This window comes from Salmo salar, chromosome 17 (genome assembly GCF_965601325.2).
Source record: "Salmo salar chromosome 17, fSalSal1, whole genome shotgun sequence".
Lineage (NCBI taxonomy): Eukaryota > Metazoa > Chordata > Actinopteri > Salmoniformes > Salmonidae > Salmo > Salmo salar.
In genome coordinates this window covers 71,554,544-71,574,884 of record NC_138307.1, presented here as the reverse complement: position 1 = coordinate 71,574,884, position 20,341 = coordinate 71,554,544, and the positions used below count along the sequence as shown (strand labels likewise).

Sequence of the window (20,341 nt, the reverse complement as noted above, 5' to 3'; positions counted from 1 at the left end):
TGTGCACAAAAGTTGAGAAACTTGTTGTGCTTACGGAACATTTCTGGGATCTTTTATTTCAGCTCATGAAACATGGGACCGACACTACATGTTGCATATATATTTGTATCAGAATAGATAGGCCGTGACTGGCCTCACACTCCAGTACAATAGGTGGCGGTGTATACACCTAAAAGTTGGATGCGATCCGTCAACCAAGTCCTGAAGAAGATGACGAAGAAGAAGCAGCTGTTTATCTTCAGTCAGCACCGTTCATATATACCTCAATAGTCAGCACAGGATTTACGTGGTTTTCAGCTTGAAGTGGCAATGAGTCAGTTTCCCTTCTGCGTAATAGCCTAGAAACGCTAAAGATTCGGTGTTGCACGTCTGGACCAAAGGCTCCGGTTGTTTTCGTCGCTGTTCTGGTGCTTTACGGTGCAGAAGGATATGGTTTTCTCATCGTCCCAGCAAGTGGTTGTCGCATTTACGGCGGTGTTGTTTGCGTTTGTGGTGTTCCCTAGAATGTTCGGCGTAGGATCCGGAGCGAAGGAAACAAGAGGTTTTGATGCTCGCTACAACAGAAAAGGTAGCATGAATTTTAAAATAGTATTTGAATTGGCAATGTGACTGCACCGTCATATTGTGTAGGCCTAGCCTATGCAATGTGTTGCTCCTGCCGTGGCATATTTGTTTAGTAGCCTAACGTTTTTACTATGTTCAAAATTGTCAAACTTATTTAAAACAAGATATCTGTCTATTTGCAAAAGTGTGCAACATCGTAGCCTGTTAAGGATTTAGCAATAAGACAACTGTCATGAATAGGCCTGTTCATCATAATCATCACCATCGTCTAATTCTGTCACGTTATTTCTCAGCGGGTCCGGGACCAGTACCAGGTGCAGTGAGAGGGCAGCCGGTCAACAAGAACACGGCTGGCTCCATGAACAAAGCTCAGACCCTGGAGAACATGCAGCAGATGAAGGTGATGATGGAGCAGGAGATGAAGGGTGACAAATACAAAACCAACAGCAACAAGGGCTACGTGTTCACGCTGATGCCGCTCTACGCCATCGGAGTCGGCCTCTTTGCAGCGTACAAATTTCTGAAGGTATAGGCTGGAGCAGGAATTCCACCATTGAAAAACGTTGTAGCAGTGATGATTGTGATGGGGTTGCATGGGGATATTTAAACATGCATACAGACTGACAGACAGCGGGATTGGAGTAAAGTTGATTGCTAATCAGAGCAAATGTGATTGTGTGAACTATGGTAATACTGTCAGTCTGAGCCTGAGTGGACTAAACACACATACAGTTCAGACTTTTGATATCTCCCTTCTCTCTAAGATCAAGTCTGCAGATGACTCCCAAGCCCAAAAGAACAAGGATGCCAAAGGTCCCAAGAAGTCGGAGGAGACAGGTGTGTGCTGTGTCCATGTGGTGTGCCACAAGGGTCTGTTTGCATACCTATGTTTATCTTACCCATCATGCAGATGCTTTTTTACATGGTTTTACATGGTGGTGGTTTGTCTCTTTTCATAGAGAACCAGCTGTTTGTTTTACATGGTGGCTTTGTCTCCTTCCATAGAGAATCAGCTGTTTGTTTTACATGGTGGCTTTGTCTCCTTCCATAGAGAACCAGCTGTTTGTTTTACATGGTGGCTTTGTCTCTTTCCATAGAGAATCAGCTTACAGAGCTGGAGCAGCGGCTAGCGCAAACAGAGAAGATGCTCAACTCCATTCTCACCCAACTGGACCCATTGACAAGTTGGTAAGTCAGCCAACTGACCCATAAACCACTGAGCTCCGGTTTGTCTTCTGTTTCTGTGTAATATTGCTCTGTAAATAATACCCCATGTAAATAAATACATGTCCGTCGTGATTAAGAGCAGTTTATCCAGACCAGGTAGTAATAGCAGTTATTAGGGGACGTTGCATGGTCTTGATAAACTGTTGACACTATTGACTCTGCTGAATCTAAGAGGGTTTATGGTAATAGACTCTGGGGTGTGTTGACTAGGCACCAAATAGGAGATTGTGTCTTACCGAAGCACATTTCTGTATCAACTGGGTGTTGGGTGAAGTGGCCCCTAGGGCCTAGACCTCGATTATATTTGAGTCTCAGTTTGGCATTTCCCTGACTAATGGTTAAAGTTAGGATTGGGGAAGCTGATCCTAGATCTGTCCCTAGAGAAACTTCATCCCGGAGCTATAAACTGAACCTACGAAGGGCAACCGGTCAGGGACTGCGTTTCCCAGAGTTCTGTCCTCAGTGACCCTGCTCTCTCCTGGCCATTTTGCTCCTCTCCAGTGTCAAGTCTGTGGCCCAGGAACAGAAGAACGAGATCATGTCCCAACTCCAGTCCATCCGCCACCTGATGAAGAAGAGAGGCATGGACTGCCCACCCCTTAACATTGAAGGTATGTGGCCCCACCTCCTGCTGGGACATGTTCATTAGGCACCAAATGGAAGAAAACAGACAAATAGGGACTACTTTGGGTTTCATTTATCAAAGGTGCGTACGCAAAACAAAAAGACTAAACCTTACGTTTAGTAAGTTTTTTTTCCCGCTATGGTTGGTATTTATCATATTTGAACTTGACAGGAAAGTGTACGTTTCTCCACACACACCTCAGACTCTGTCTACACACAACTTCTTGTCGTTGAAGAATTGTATTGCAAGCAAATATTGTTATTTTGTGGAAGCTGCGTTGCTTGGTGACACTGTAATTACTGTAATTACTAACAATGCTGATAAACACGAAGCGTAATGATGAAACAGATTTTCCGTTGGTAAGGAGATCGCTGGGCTTGTATATTTATTATGCAAATCAATCATATTGCAGGACATCTGTCCTTTTCTGACATGAATGGTTTATTCCTGCTACAATAGGACAAATAATTACCATTCAATAGGTTAAGCTACCTGACAGGAAATAGACTGGCAGCCTAGGCTATTTCAAGTATTTAACAGTAGGCTATGGAGTATTACCGTGCAGGAGTGTGACCTCATAACATGTTTCATCTCAGAGCCTATACCAAGGCAGGAGATAGAAACAATCTATTGATGAACAACAGTTGGTCTTTTGTGTTGAAGCAGTGTGGGCTGTAGCACTTAGTTTAACATTTCTCAAATAGACAGTCAATCTTGCGGAATTCGCAGTTTGGGTCTCGCATGTTTAGTTTGAAAAAGTCACTGTAAAAAGATTAAAACATTCTGCCAACACCTCCACAATTTGTTGCGTACGCAAATTCTAGGATCTCCACGTGCCCAGAATTTAGTTTGAAATTCAGCACAATAGATAAATGAGGCCCCTGGATAAAAATAAACTATTTTGTTTTCCGTTGCAACAAAAAAAGACACATTTTAAATGTATTCTGTCGTGTTCCTTATTTGATATTACTCTGGTTTTCTTGGTATGGTATCCAAAATGGGCCAGGTTGGAGCACCTCTCTCCTGAATGGTTTGGCATTCAGCTCCAAAAAGTAACTTTCTGACTTTTTTTTACAGTGAACAAACAAGTTTTTTTGGGGGGCAAAATTTACTTTATTTGTCTTGGGGAAAATGAGTTGGGCAGCCAGAGTCACACACCCCATCATACATGATCCACATAAGCAGTATTGACATCATGACTCAAACACACCATCCTGAAATGGGGTGTCTATTTGCGGTGACTGTGGCGCATGGTCGCAACTTTTCCCTTTTCTGTCTTTCAGAGCCGCAGTGCGAGAGGAACCTGGATGACCTCATCGAGTCTCTGGCAGCCCACAGCGACACCTCGCCAGAGCTGGTCGCTCCTGCGGAAGACGATCAAAGTGGTGTCGTGAAAGAGGAGGAGCCAGTCCACCACCAGCAGCACCACCCTGAATCCAAGGATGAGTACTCAGCGACCGATGCTGAGGAGGAGGACATGCCCTCCTTGGACGATTCTTGTGAGACAAACATTGAGGACATAGGCCTTGCCCAGAGCATTCCAGAAGAAATGCCTACAACTGGGCTCAGACGACGTAACAGGCTGGAATGAACAGGAAAAAAGGGGGTTGTTTTAAACTGTACATGAATAAAGCCATACATGTATTTCCTCATTCTTAATGGCACTACTGCAGTCTGTTCAATAATGCTCTTGCTTTTGGCTCGCAGTTGAATAAGAAAGGGCAGCTATCAATGTGAAAGGATTTTGTCCAAGGTTGTGTGTGATAAAGGTGATTTTTCTGTGCCATCCCTTAAAGCATAGCAGATCCCTGGCTAGGCCTATGTGTATGGTTAGGGCTTACTCCTGACAAATGAAATCCCCAGAAGCCTAACTCCATATAACCTTTGACTTAGGTCTGGAGCTTTTCCATGTCAGGCCCCAAGTATGAGGCCTGAGTTTTCCATCCTTGAACCAAACTTTAGTTAGTATGTAAGGCACCTGTAAATGTGTTTTCATCACGTGACTGCTGCTTAGAAACCCTGTACATCTCATTATATGCTACCATCTTTTAGAAAGGGTCATTACGGCCCTAAATATAAAGACTCCAAAGTGTGTGTTGTTATGCAATCTTGCAACTGCAATCCGTACGTCATAGAATAGTCAAAATAATACAAAATGTCAAACATAGTTAACTATAAATGGCTACATTTAGTTTTTTTCTACTACGTACTCGAGTCTACCAGATACAAGTGCAAGCTTGTGATGTTTGGCTTGTGGTATGATTTGCCTGTTTTCAGACATCTTATGCATGTGTTTTTCTCTGCAACTGATCTTTAATGTCCTGGTGAATACAACTGCATGAGTTATCTTACTAGAGGGAGATGCAGGACAATTATGAATGTATTGATGACGTAGTCTAAATCAGGGCTCTCCAACCCTGTTCCCGGAGAGCTACTGTCCACTGGATTTCTCTCCAACCCTGTTCCCGGAGAGCTACTGTCCAGCGGGTTTCTCTCCAACCCTGTTCCTGAAGAGTTACTGTCCACTGGGTTTCTCTCCAACCCTGTTCCTGGAGAGTTACTGTCCACTGGGTTTCTCTCCAACCCTGTTCCTGGAGAGCTACTGTTCACTGGGTTTCTCTCCAACCCTGTTCCTGGAGAGTTACTGTCCACTGGGTTTCTCTCCAACCCTGTTCCTGGAGAGCTACTGTCCACTGGGTTTCTCTCTAACCCTGTTCCTGAAGAGCTACTGTCCAGTGGGTTTCTCTCCAACCCTGTTCCTGAAGAGCTACTGTCCACTGGGTTTCTCTCCAACCCTGTTCCTGAAGAGATACTGTCCGCTGGGTTTTTCTCCAACCCTGTTCCTGAAGAGCTACTGTCCAGTGGGTTTCTCTCCAACCCTGTTCCCGGAGAGCTACTGTCCACTGGGTTTCTCTCCAACCCTGTTCCCGAAGAGCTACTGTCCACTGGGTTTCTCTCCAACCCTAATCTAGCACATGTGATCCTAATAATTAGCTGGTTGATAAGTTAGTTTTAACGGGTTTGTGGGAATCTACCGGAGGGTAGCTCTTCAGGAGCAGAGTTGGAGAGCCCAGGTCTGAATTAATTTGTGTTCTATTTTGGCCTTTGTCCAGTTTTGTAGTTCAGATTAAGCACTATATGTGTATTTAGCCAACACAACCATGCAATGTGCTCTGTTTTATATTTGTTTCCTTTTAAGTATTTTATGTGATCTATTGTTGACTGTAGTTAACACAGAAGTTAGCCTCTGGTTAGCACCAACCCATTGAAACTACAGGATAGAACAGAAATCAAATAATCTCATTGGTTTCATCTTAAATTGCACCCTACCTATTCCCTATATAGTAGGCCTCTGGTCAAAAGTAGTGCACTATGTAGGGAATATGGTGACATGAACTGTGTAGTAATACTGTACCAGCAATCAAATAATCATGTCTGTGTAGAAATGCTGTACCACAAGACTTTTCAAAACACTGACAAATGTCTTGTCTTGTGATAACTATAGCTTTGGAGCAAATATTTAGCGAACACACAATTCATATATCTTGAAACTATAGAAACACTGCGATGTTTGTCTCCTGTTTGAGAGGTCATTTGTCGACTAACTCTATTTATTTTGTATAGCTGTGCTCTTGGGTATGCATAACTGAGGAACCTTGAAAGATGGGAGAAAATGTTCCACTCCTTACTAGAAAATAAAGGTGCTATGTGGCAACCCTTTTTGTGTGAATATTTACTCCATTTCATGAATCTATTTGATGGATTGATTTGATTTGCAGTATCATTCATACCTCAGGCTGACATGTGGATGAATGAGCTAAGCGCAATAGAGCTTTAAGTCAAAAACCTACCCACAGCAGGCAGTGGATATCTACTGCTATAATTCCACTGAGAAAAGAGCAGTCAGACTGCACTTTGTAATGGCCCTCTGTATACAGAAGATGGCGGTAGAGGAACACAATACTTCAATGCAATTCCCCAGAAGAATCTTTGTCAGACGCTTTTAGACTTTTAGACCTGCTTGTATCTGAGCAAAATCAAAATGTCAGTTCAAATGTAAAACATTTAAACTATTTCCTCTCTACATTGAGAGAGATCACAAATAGTCTGACCGTTGCCTTATATAACAGTATATGCCTCTAACCAGACACTGTTATCCAAAGCACCTTACACTTTGTGTATGTCATTCCCTGCAGGAGTTGAACCCACAACCTAATCCTGGATGTTGCTTGCTTCATGCTCTTACCAACTGAGCTATATAGCAGTCAGAACCGCATTGCCTTGACTGAATGTCAGACAAACACTTCAAAAATAATTGACCAGATGTTTTAGCAAGAGGGAAGAATGTTTTAAAGAAACATTAAAATCCCTAAATAATATCCTGAAGCTATATTAGCTAGACATGTACTGTATACTTGTAGCTTAATTATGAAGGTTCACAGTCATTCACCACAAATTAATATGCCTCTTTTAATTAGCAGAACGCACCTCAGTTTCCATCTAATCAGGTCCAAATTTACCCCAGAGATTCAACTGACTTTCACTGCAATACCCGAGCTTGTCAAATAGTTAAATAAAGTTAAATTACACTCAGTGGCAGCAAAGGGAGTCCTTTCACATGTAACCAGTGCTATGATACCAGGGCCGTGTTCATCAGGCACCAAATGTTTTGAGTTACATGCCGTATTGAACGCAACCCTGTGGTTCTGCTTGTTGTGGTCCTCTTTTCCACACCCACTAAACCCTGTAAGGAAACTACAGGTTAATAGCTCAACTGACGTCATTTGACATGTAGGGTTCAAATCACTTTCCAAATTTGAATAATGCATAAGGATATGCTGTTTAGCCTAAGGCTTGTTTACACAGCTACCCTAAGAACCCAAAACTGATTTTCATCCTATATCCAGTCTTTTTTTCTGAAAGTCCACACTCAGATTTACATGTGACCCATATCAGATTTGCGTATTCACACTGATGTAGGCTCTGAATGTTCATTTTAAATGTTGGGGTGGTTGTCACGGTAACAGAAGGTACTGTGCAACAAAAGAACACACAAAAGAGCACTTCAGAGCAAAAACATCTGATCTGAGCTTCCGGACAGAGGTCGCATATGGAGGATGGGGTTTGTATCAGGATTGGTGCTATAAATCGGAAGTCAAAAGATCCGATTCCATGTGTTTTTGTTGTTGTTGCTGCCAATTTACACTAAACCTGTAGTCAGGACCCCTGAGACTGAGTAAAGTCCTGAACGTTTCTCAAAGGGCTGGTTTCCCAGACACAGATGAAGCCTAGTCCTGGACTAACCAATTTTTATGGAGATTCTCAATTGACCATGTTTTTTAGTCCAGGACAAGGCTTCATCTGTATCCTGGAAACCAGCACATGGTGTTTGCTGAAGCTCTGTGTGGTCTAAAGACACCCATTGTCTGCCAGGGTATTGTCTTGCACTAGTTTGCAATGTAGTCTTTCCTTGATTCTTTGTGTCCTCTCTCCACCTTTATCGTGGAGGACGAACAGAGAACTGTAGATGCTTGTTCATTGGACATCTTAAATGTCAGCAAGCTAGTCCACTGGGAGAGAGAGAGAGCAGGGAGAGCTCACGATCTGGGATAAAATTAGGATAGGCCGAACAGGACGGCACAAAAAGTTCATGCTGAAATGACGGCAAGGAGGTTGTGTGTTTGTGTGTGCGTTCAGGAACACTGCATCTCAGCCTTCACAAGGTCACTTTCTCATAGTTCTGTGAAAGTGTTAGCTGATGTTTGAAAAGGCTTCCTATTGGCAAGGCTTTGCCGATTCAGTAAGCTCTCAGGACTTTGTATAGAATGAATCGCTTCTTAACAGCCTTCTCTATCACAATTGTAACCAATTATCTTTCATTTTCATCCTCAGAGCCAAAGTTGTCAAACTCTTTTGAACAAATGCATTTTTTTGATTCGGCTAATATCCATGAAAACCTTTTAGTTTCCTGACTATAATAATATATTTGGTCAAATGGGAGTAGCTTACAGTGAACAAAACATAGTAGTGGTCCTTATGCTGGACGTGAGCCATGTTACAATTCCCATCAAGTGGGTTAACCCTGTCAGCGCGATGTGAATGGTGTTTGCCTTTCAAGCCAGCGACCTTTCAAGCCAGCTTCCCTACCCTGCAGTTTGCTATGCTGGTGTCAGAAGTGGGATGGCGGCTTTGAAGCCATCGGAGAGCACAGCCCGGATGTGTGAGGAGGCTGAGCAGTTGAAGCACGGGGACGTGCCTTCCTGTTCGGAGGGGGCAGTGTAGCGATCCTCGCTATATATGAGCCATGTCACAATTCCCACCAAGTGGCTTAACCCTTTTGGCGCAATGAGTGTTTGCTTTTCACGCCAGCGACCCGGGTTCACTTCCCTGCCCCGCCATTCGCTACAGTACTATGGCTCCTTGCTCTTGAAGAAAGTATCTTGTTGCCATAGCTCCTTGCCAAATGTTAAATGTTAGCTAAGTGCTGCTATCTGTTCTGTTTTTGTATCAGGCCTGATTTGACACATTCAGACTTGTGCCATTTGAATTTGTCTTAGTTGATTTGCTCTGAAAAGATGAATTTGTCTGAACTGTGTAAAATAAGCTGTGAGTACCACACAATGGAAGGTCAAACATTAGCCATTAAGCTAAGCTAGTTGAAGGGTATTTTTAGGAAATGTCTCTACTCATACGAACCCCCTCCTAGTTTTATGAAAATGTAATAATTCTGAAAGATTTTCATTATATTGTTTATATTAGCTGCTTAAGTTATAGTTGATTCAGATTAAATATATCCATGAAATAGATATTAGGCCTACTAGACAGAGAGGGTGGGTAGACCAGAGACATATATTTAAAGAGTTTGGACATTGTGCTTTCTGCATTTAAATGTGCCTCTGGGGTAGACTGTGGCTTAAAATATGAAAAAAATATTGTGTAAAAATTGGACTTGCACTTGAACCCAAATGCATTCAAACCCAGGCTGCAAGACCTCTCCCTGGAGAAATGGCCATGCAGATCTACATGGCTGATATAGGCAGCCTAGGAACCACCTTGGCTCTGTGAAACTTATTTTTTACCCTTCACTTCCTGATAAAGATCAGCTCTCTGGCAGTCTGGTTGTTCTATTTTTAGCAAAGAGCTGTGGGAGAGGGGGAATAGATAGGTGCTGCTGGTTGTTTGGTTCTTGTATTGGTCATGTGGAAGTATACCTCCCACTGAGCACACACTGGTTGAATCAACGTTGTTTCCATGTCATTTCAATGAAATTACATTGAACCAACATATGGATTAGACATTGAATTGGCATCTGTGCCCAGTGAGCTGTTTATTGGGAAAGACCCTTTCAGTCCACATGTGCTGAAGGCCATAATGTTGCATGATGAATGGCTCCCAATAGTATTAAACAAAACGCCAATGAAACGGACGGTTAAATTGCTCTGATCAGAACCATGTCCCAGATTGAGGCTTCTGTTTCCCCCCATAGATAACCATTTTGAGAAAAGCCTAGTTTTCCCCCTCCTTTTCTATTTACAGCCCAATTGTATATGTAGGCTATAGCCTACTCTTCTCATTGGCTACGGTTTGTAAATTGTAATTTAACATTTCTAAAACAAATAAACTTTGAATGGGAGTGGAGTTTTCCCCCTTTGTAGATGAGAAATGAGTTTTCGTTACTGTTCAGTCAGAGCGTGGCACGTTTTTACTGCATGTACATCGGGGAATATGATGCGCGTAATTATAGCTATCCTCCTCTCAACGCCTCATCCCGTTGATTGAGCTGCACTGGGCACATCAAAGGAGACTCGCTCTCTAGTGCCACCCAACCAAGTGTAGACATTCAAAGAGATGTCACATTTTAGGCTTGAGTGCCTTGATTTCACGATGTCTTTATTTTGTTTATTTTCCGCATTGGCTAATTCCCAGCACTTTAGTAGCGTATAAGCCTATAGCTACTGCGTTAGTACATAGGCCTATGCGTTATGCTACTCCAAAAAGGGTTCTATGCTTGCTTCATATATGGCAACACTTAAGGTTATGTATAGAACCGGAATTGGTTCCATATAGAACCATTGCGTTCCATATAGGCTTCCATATTGGGTTCTATTTGGAACCAAAATAAAAAATGTTGGTTAAATCCAGAACCTTTTTTTCTAAGAGTGTATTGTGGCCGATCTATTCAACACGTTAACCAGAGAGAGAGAGACACTGACCTGACCAGTTCTGTTTTTCTCTTGGCAACTGGTCCGAATCACGAGTTATTATGAGAATGTAATTGATAGCCTATGTTGCTCGAATTAAACCACTCAGCATGCCAGGTGAGCTAAATCAACGTGTTGAAATAGAACCCAACAAATGGAACCGAAAGTTGAACCATTTTCCTGCGGTTGCTGATGTCACAGATGTAAGGTGCTGAAAGGACAGCTCCCTCGCTTTGAAAGCGCATCTCGCGTCAGTGTGAAACCAGATCGAAGATAATTCCTATAAATAATTGCACTATGAAATGTAGGACCACACTCTGTGATGGAAATAGAACGGGATCCACACGAGCCATGTTTCTCAGTCAAGCAATCTGACCTGTTGAGAACACTCACGTTCAACATCTTATTTCGGCGAATCATAAAAGCTGAAAAAAGTTGCACTAGTTATTCGTTGGCAGAGATTTAAACTATTTTGATTGCCAATCCAAATGTAATGAGTGATCGTTGCTACATAGCAACATGAGCACGTGTGAGAGGATCGCTAGTAACACGGACGCACACACACACTATAGCAACAGACAACCTGTGTGCAGAAAGGGAGAGGGTGTGCCCTTGACGTCGTTTCTCGTCAAAGACTCACATTTCGGAGAGAACCATATCCAGGTTTGCTTACTTGCTATTCACCACGGCATGGCATGACCTTAACAAAAAGGGCACAGAGCTCAAGGTTACAAATCAATAACTGGAATGGTTTCGTTTGACTTCATCTGTCCAAGTGTTGAGCGGAGAAGAGAGTAAAGACACCCCCAAGGCACACATCACCAGCGCTGCCTGTGCTTGGAGCTACTGGCTGACAGATCCTTCGCACAAGGAGGAACTAGAGGGAGTCTTACAAGCGATAAGATCCTCTCTTCCAAACCACCAACAACGATGAGATTGGTAAAGCACTTTCACCAAGCGTAATGAGAGCTCCAGGCTGAATTTGGAGTGGCTGCTCTCAGCTGAATCCAAAAGGGCTTTCGTGAGATTTTCTAACCCAACTGGGTGTGTACAGCACCGTGCCCGTTGTTACTCTGGACTGCACTCGATATACCTTATTTACCAAGTCATGTCTTATACAGAGCGATGGGTAAGTTCGACGACAACGAGAGGATAATCCTCAACGTTGGGGGAACCAGGCACGAGACGTACAAGAACACGCTGAGGACACTGCCGGGGACTCGGCTGGCCCTTCTTGCCTCCGATTCTGACATCGAGTCCGTTTTGGATCAGCTGCAACAAGTCCCCGGCTTCATAGAGTACAACACGCGGAACAACGAATACTTTTTTGACCGCCACCCAGGGGTATTCGCTTATGTCCTTAACTACTATCGAACCGGGAAACTCCATTGCCCAGCAGATGTTTGTGGTCCGCTGTTCGAGGAAGAGCTGTCCTTCTGGGGAATCGATGAGACGGACGTGGAGCCTTGCTGCTGGATGACCTATCGCCAACACAGGGACGCCGAGGAGGCGCTCGATGTGTTCGATATAAACGTTGACAATGGAGACGACGACGAAGAGACGGGGAAAAGACTCGGCATTGAGGACGTGGTTGATCCTAATATCAGCCGCTGGAAAAAGTGGCGACCTGTGATTTGGAATCTATTTGAGGATCCCTATTCTTCCAGAGCTGCAAGGGTAAGAGCGCGCGCTTGTGTGGAGAGCTCACATAACAGTCCATGCACAAGTTCCCCCGATTCCTTCTTTGCACAGAAAAGTGTAATTACATTAGACATTATTCCTCCTAATAAAATAAAAATTATTACTCAAATATAACCTACATTATAGATTATTAACATTTTAAATTCGTTGTAAGGGACATAGGTTGTCTGCTTATTCACATTTCAGTGTGCATCAAATATGATTCCTCCACGACTGCTTTCATAATCACCTTTTAAACTTGAATATAGTTCAAATAATTCAACTCGATATTTTTCCTCTTTTTGTCATACACAAGTATGCATTTAAACATATCAATGCACTATACTTGTGGTGCGTAAATACATATTTAAATTAAGCTACACTACCTAGCCATGATATTGAGAAACAAGTAGAAATATTTCACGAATTAGATTACTGTTTTTTTTCTGATAGCACCAAATTCGTTTTTTTTCTTCTGTCGGTTGGGTTTGTTTGATATTGAGCATGACGTATGATAGAGGGGTGATGGAATGGTCCGTCGCTCAACAGAAATAGGCTATTGTAGAACCTGTGGTTAGACACACCACCACATTCCCAAATTGTACCATTTATCTGCAATCCTATACCAGAAACATTACGTATTTGGCCTTAAGCCTACTTTTACGAACAAGATTCGGGCGGTTATTTATTTAAAGTTATTATTTTATTTTAAAATATAAGTTTAACATATCAATTATTTTAAATGTTTACCGCAATAACTCACGACATGAGCCTAAATTCGATCATTGCAACAATGTAAACACTAAAACATGACCTTGAATTGATTGCTTTTGATTGAAATGCTCATGGAAAATTTGACATGTTGGAGTGAGATGTGCCCCGCATATTAATAGCCTGCGTGAGAAAGTATTTCAGAATCTTTACGTAACGCAGAGGTCATTAGACTAATTGTCACTTACAATTGACTCTTTTGCATACTTGGTTATCTATCAGTTATTTCTTGTTGATTTAAGTCGAATTATATAGGTTGCTGTCAATCACTTGTTCAATTTAAACCTGGCAAACGTGTCTTCTCTTACTGAAATGTTAGGGTGAGCCTCCTACATATCTACCTATCAGTCCACACCTTATCGATGCCAACTGTATGCTCACATGACCAGTGCAGGACTAGTGTTTACTGGCCTGCAGTTGTTTTGCTCAATAGGCAGTAAATAACCATCTCATTGGCCGACTGGCTGTGGAGTCAGCGCTCCAGAGGCTCCTGGCCACTGTCATGTCACAATGTGTACCCCATCATTTTCGGAGTCTAAAATGACCTCCTGTCTCATCTCCCTCCTGCCTAAACGGCCTTGTTTATATCCAGCTCATCTCTCACTAGCAGGAGGCCCATTAATAGCATCTCCCTGGGGAGATTGTGCTGTTGATGGTGCCTTGAAACAGACAGGGCTGTCTTGAGCTAATAGAATAATATCCACAAAGCGTGTCACTCAGAGTAGGAGTGCTGATCTAGGATCAGATCCCCACTGCCCATTTAATCATTTTCCATTATGATCTAAAAGGCACAACTGATCCTAGATCTGCGCTGGGCTAAAGGCTAGCGCTACCGCTTACAGTGAACGGGCCATGGACATGGAGTCATACAATAAATCCCGCTACGACCTCTGACAAGAGACATCAAACATGCAAAATGACAATATAGGAGGAAGGTGTAATCCTAATTCACCGGCTACGACTTTCGTTGTATGTGGCAGTGTTTGCAGACGATAACGGATTACAAAGGGAAACCCAGCCATGAGCTGTCCAGCGATGCAGAACTCCCAAACGAGCTAAATGCCTTTTATGCTCGCTTCGAGGAATATATCACTGTGCCTTGCGTGAAAGCCCCTGTTTTTCCATATGACTGTGTGATCTCGCTTTCCATGGCCGATGTGAGCAAAATGTTAAAACAGGTTAACAATCATAAGGCATCCAGGCCAGATGGAATACCAGGGCGTATTCTCAAAGCATGCACAGACCAGCTGGCAGGTGTCTTCACAGACATTTTCAATCTCTCCTTGTCCCAGTCTGTAATCCCAACATCCTTTTAATTGATCACAGTTGTCCCTGTTCCCAAGAGCTCCAAGGTAACCTGCCTAAATAACTATCGCCCTGTAGCACTCACATCTGTAATTATGAAGTGCTTTGAAAGGCTGGTCATGTCACACATCAACACCATCATCCCAGACACGTTAAACCCATTCCAATTCACATACCGTACCAACAGCTCCACAGATGACACAACCTCAATTGCACAGCACACTGCCCTCTCCAACCTGGGCAAGAGGGGAAATAACTATGTGAGATTGCTGTTCATAGACTACAGCTCAGCGTTCAACATCATAGTCCCCTCCAATGCTCATCACCAAGCTTGGGCCCCTGGGACTGAACCCCTCCCTCTGCAACTAGATCCTGGACATCCTGACAGGCCTGCCCCAGGTGGTGAGGGTAGGCAACAACACTTCTGCCACGCTGACCCTCAACACGAGGCCCCTCACGGGTGTGTGCTTAGTCCCCTGCTGTACTCCCTGTTCACCCACGACTGCGTGGCCGTGCGTAACTCCAACACCATCATCATGAGTCAGCCTACAGGGAGGAGGTCAGAGACTTAGCAGTGTGGTGCCAGGACAACAATCTCTCCCTCAACGTTAATAAGACCAAGGAGCTGGTTGTGGACTATAGGAGAAAGAGGGGAAAGCACACTCCCATCCACATCGACAGGGCTTTTGTGGAGCGGGTCGAGAGCTTCAAGTTCCCTGCTGTCCACATCACTAAGGACTTAAAATGGTCCACACACACCCGCACAGTTGTGAAGAGGGCACAGCAGTGCCTCTTCCTCCTCAGGAGGCTGAAAAGATTTGGCATGGGCCCTCAGATCCTGCAAAAGTTCTACAGCTGCACCATTGAGAGCATCTTGACTGGCTGCATCACCACTTGGTATGGCAATTTCACCGCCCTTGACAGCAAAGCGCTACAAAGGGTGGTGCGGACCAGAAAACAGTATCGAAGCATCGGCTCTCAGACCAAGAAGCTCAGAGACAGCTTCTACCCCAAGCCATAAGGCTGCTAAATAGTCAGACTGCTAAATATTCAATTAATGTTACCCGAACTGTCTGCACTGACCCTACGCACATCCACTTTATATACATACCATATACACACTCACTCACACACACTAAACTTTTACACCGACATAAAACCCTCACACATTCACAAACACTACACACACATGCATACCGACACATCACAAACACACACACACATACATACATACACGCACATTCACACAGACACACTTTATACTCATCATTTGCTGCTGCTACTCTGTTCTTTATTTTACCCGTATTATTATCTATCCTGATGCCTAGTCACTTTACCCTGCCTTCATGTACACATCTACCTCAAATACCTTATTATTATCTATCCTGATGCCTAGTCACTTTACCCTGCCATCATGTTCATATCTACCTCAAATACCTTATTATTATCTATCCTGATGCCTAGTCACTTTACCCTGCCTTCATGTACATATCTACCTCAAATACCTTATTATTGTCTATCGTGATGCCTAGTCACTTTACCCTGCCATCATGTTCATATCTACCTCAAATACCTTATTATTATCTATCCTGATGCCTAGTCACTTTACCCTGCCATCATGTTCATATCTACCTCAAATACCTTATTATTATCTATCCTGATGCCTAGTCACTTTACCCTGCCTTCATGTACATATCTACCTCAAATACCTTATTATTATCTATCCTGATGCCTAGTCACTTTACCCTGCCTTCATGTACATATCTACCTCAAATACCTTATTATTATCTATCCTGATGCCTAGTCACTTTACCCTGCCATCATGTTCATATCTACCTCAAATACCTTATTATTATCTATCCTGATGCCTAGTCACTTTACCCTGCCATCATGTTCATATCTACCTCAAATACCTTATTATCATCTATCCTGATGCCTAGTCACTTTACCCTGCCTTCATGTACATATCTACCTCAAATACCTTATTATTGTCTATCCTGATGCCTAGTCACTTTACCCTGCCTTCATGTACATATCTACCTCAAATACATTATTATTATCTATCCTGATGCCTAGTCACTTTACCCTGCCTTCATGTACATATCTACCTCAAATACCTTATTATTGTCTATCCTGATGCCTAGTCACTTTACCCTGCCTTCATGTACATATCTACCTCAAATACCTTATTATTGTCTATCCTGATGCCTAGTCACTTTACCCTGCCTTCATGTACATATCTACCTCAAATACCTTATTATCATCTATCCTGATGCCTAGTCACTTTACCCTGCCATCATGTACATATCTACCTCAAATACCTTATTATTATCTATCCTGATGCCTAGTCACTTTACCCTGCCTTCATGTACATATCTACCTCAAATACATTATTATTATCTATCCTGATGCCTAGTCACTTTACCCTGCCATCATGTTCATATCTACCTCAAATACCTTATTATTATCTATCCTGATACCTAGACACTTTACCCTGCCATCATGTTCATATCTACCTCAAATACATTATTATTATCTATCCTGATGCCTAGTCACTTTACCCTGCCTTCATGTTCATATCTACCTCAAATACCTTATTATTGTCTATCCTAATGCCTAGTCACTTTACCCTGCCTTCATGTACATATCTACCTCAAATACCTTATTATTATCTATCCTGATGCCTAGTCACTTTACCCTGCCATCATGTTCATATCTACCTCAAATACCTTATTATTATCTATCCTGATGCCTAGTCACTTTACACTGCCTTCATGTACATATCTCCCTCAAATACATCGTACCTCTGCACGTTGATCTGGTACTGGTACTCCCTGTATATAGCTCCACATTGATCTGGTACTGGTACTCCCTGTATATAGCTCCACATTGATCTGGTACTGGTACTCCCTGTAAATAGCTCCACATTGATCTGGTACTGGTACTCCCTGTATATACAGTTGAAGTCGGATGTTTACATACACCTTAGCCAACTACATTTACACTTAGTTTTTCACCATTCCTGACATTTAATCCCAGTAAAAATTCCCTGTCTTAGGTCAGTTAGGATCACCACTTTATTTTAAGAATGTGAAATGTCAGAATAATATTAGAGAGAATGATTTATTTCAGCTTTTATTTCTTTCATCACATTACCAGTGGGTCAGAAGTTTACATACACTCAATTAGTATTTGGTAGCATTGCCTTTACATTGTTTAACTTGGGTTAAATGTTTTGGGTAGCCTTTCACAAGCTTCCCACAAAATATTTGGTGAATTTTGGCCCATTCCTCCTGACAGAGCTGGTGTAACTGAGTCAGGTTTGTAGGCCTCCTTGCTCGCACACGCTTTTTCAGTTCTGCCCACAAATTGTCTATAGGATTGAGGTCAGGGCTTTGTGATGGCCACTCCAATACCTTGACTTTGTTGTCCTTAAGCCATTTTGCCACAACTTTGGAAGTATGCTTGGGGTCATTGTCCATTTGGAAGACAAATTTCCGACTTTCTGACTGATGTCTTGAGATGTTGCTTCAATATATCCACATCATTTTCCTTTCTCATGATGCCATCTATTTTGTGAAATACACCAATCCCTCCTGCAGCAAATCACCCCCACAACATGATGCTGCCACCCACGTGCTTCACGGTTAGGATGGTGTTCTTCGGCTTGCAAGCCTCCCCCTTTTTCCTCCAAACATAACAATGGTTATTATGGCCAAACAGTTCTATTTTTGTTTCATTAGACCAGAGGACATTTCTCCAAAAAGTACGATCTTTGTCCCCATGTGCAGTTGCAAACCGTAGTCTTGCTTTTTTATGGCGGTTTTGGAGAAGTGGCTTCTTCCTTGCTGAGCGGCCTTTCAGGTTATGTCGATATATGACTTGTTTTACTGTGGATATAGATACTTTTGTGCCTGTTTCCTCCAGCATCTTCACAAGGTCCTTTGCTGTTGTTCTGGGATTGATTTGCACTTTTCGCACCAAAGTATGTTCATCTCTAGGAGACAGAACGCGTCTCCTTCCTGAGCGGTATGACGGCTGCATGGTCCCATGGTGTTTATACTTGCGTACTATTGTTTGTACAGATGAACGTGGTACCTTCAGGCGTTTGGAAATTGCTCCCAAGGATGAACCTTGGGAGCAATGTCTTGGCTGATTTATTTTGATTTTCCCATTATGTCAAGCAAAGAGGCACTGAGTTTGAAGGTAGGCCTTGAAATACATCCACAGGTACACCTCCAATTGACTTAAATTATGTCAATTAGCCCATCAGAAGCTTCTAAAGCCATGACATAATTTTCTGGAATTTTCCAAGATGTTTAAAGGCACAGTCAACTTAGTGTATGTAAACTTCTGACCCACTGGAATTGTGATACAGGGAATTATAAGTTAAATAATCTGTCTGTAAACAATTGTTGGAAAAATGACTTGTGGCATGCACAAAGTAGATGTTCTAACCGACTTGCCAAAACTACAGTTTGTTAACAAGAAATTTGTGGAGTGGTTGAAAAACGAGTTTTACTGACTCCAACCTAAGTGTATGTAAACTTCCGACTTCAACTGTAGCTCCACATTGATCTGGTACTGGTACTCCCTTTATATAGCTCCACATTGATCTGGTACTGGTCCTCCCTGTATATAGCTGCACATTGATCTGGTACTCCCTGTAAATAGCTCCACGTTGATCTGGTACTGGTACTCCCTGAATATAGCTCCACATTGATCTGGTACTGGTACTCCCTGTATATAGCTCCACATTGATCTGGTACTGGTACTCCCTGTATATAGCTTCACATTGATCTGGTACTGGTTCTCCCTGTATATAGCTCCACATTGATCTGGTACTGGTACTCCCTGTATATAGCTTCACATTGATCTGGTACTGGTACTCCCTTTATATAGCTCCACATTGATCTGGTACTGGTGATCTCTGTATATAGCTCCACATTGATCTGGTACTGGTACTCCCTGTATATAGCTTCACATTGATCTGGTACTGGTACTCCCTTTATATAGCTCCACATTGATCTGGTACTGGTGATCTCTGTATATAGCTCCACATTGATCTGGTACTGGTACTCCCTGTATATAGCTTCACATTGATCTGGTACTGGTACTCCCTGTATATAGCTCCACAGTGATCTGGTACTGGTACTTCCTGTGTATAGCTCCACATTGATCTGGTACTGGTACTCCCTGTATATAGCTCCACATTGATCTGGTACTGCCTGTATATAGCTCCACATTGATCTGGTACTGGTACTCCCTGTATATAGCTTCACATTGATCTGGTACTGGTACTCCCTGTATATAGCTCCACATTGATCTGGTACTGGTGCTCCCTGTATATAGCTCCACATTGATCTGGTACTGGTACTCCCTGTATATAGCTCCACATTGATCTGGTACTGGTACTCCCTGTATATAGCTCCACATTGATCTGGTACTGGTCCTCCCTGTATATAGCTCCACATTGATCTGGTACTGGTACTCCCTGTATATAGCTCCACATTGATCTGGTACTGGTCCTCCCTGTATATAGCTCCACATTGATCTGGTACTGGTACTCCCTGTGTATAGCTCCACATTGATCTGGTACTGGTACTCCCTGTATATAGCTCCACATTGAGCTGGTACTGGTCCTCCCTGTATATAGCTCCACATTGATTTGGTACTGGTCCTCCCTGTACATAGCTCCACATTGATCTGATACTGGTACTCCATGTATATAGCTCCACATTGAGCTGATACTGGTACTCCCTGTATATAGCTCCACATTGAGCTGATACTGGTACTCCCTGTATATAGCTCCACATTGATCTGGTACTGGTCCTCCCTGTACATAGCTCCACATTGATCTGAGTACTGGTACTCCACTGTATATAGCTCCACATTGAGCTGATACTGGTGACTCCCTGTATATAGCTCCACATTGAGCTGAGTACTGGTACCTCCCCTGTATATAGCT

At 42.8% G+C, this 20,341-nt stretch overlaps 2 protein-coding genes across 4 annotated transcripts in view; both read left to right on the top strand.

Moving 5' to 3' along the window:
- Positions 1-246: 246 nt before the first annotated feature.
- On the top strand, positions 247-4,073 carry cc107 (Coiled-coil domain-containing protein 107). The gene is given in 6 exon segments (NM_001146533.1): positions 247-568; positions 858-1,090; positions 1,329-1,401; positions 1,662-1,752; positions 2,293-2,402; positions 3,700-4,073. Coding segments are annotated over 6 exon segments (954 nt in total). The 5' UTR covers positions 247-429; the 3' UTR covers positions 4,008-4,073.
- A 6,918-nt stretch (positions 4,074-10,991) lies between these two features.
- Positions 10,992-20,341, top strand: part of LOC106586287 (voltage-gated potassium channel KCNC2) — a 97,611-nt gene continuing 88,261 nt past the window's right edge. For 2 of the 3 annotated variants that reach the window (XM_045700089.2, XM_045700088.2), the window contains exon 1: positions 10,993-12,294. In XM_045700089.2, the coding sequence (XP_045556045.1) occupies positions 11,743-12,294 (552 nt within the window). In that variant the 5' untranslated portion in view covers positions 10,993-11,742. Of the gene's footprint in view, positions 12,295-20,341 lie in introns of all 3 variants that reach the window. The other variant, XM_045700087.2, reaches the window with a different exon arrangement.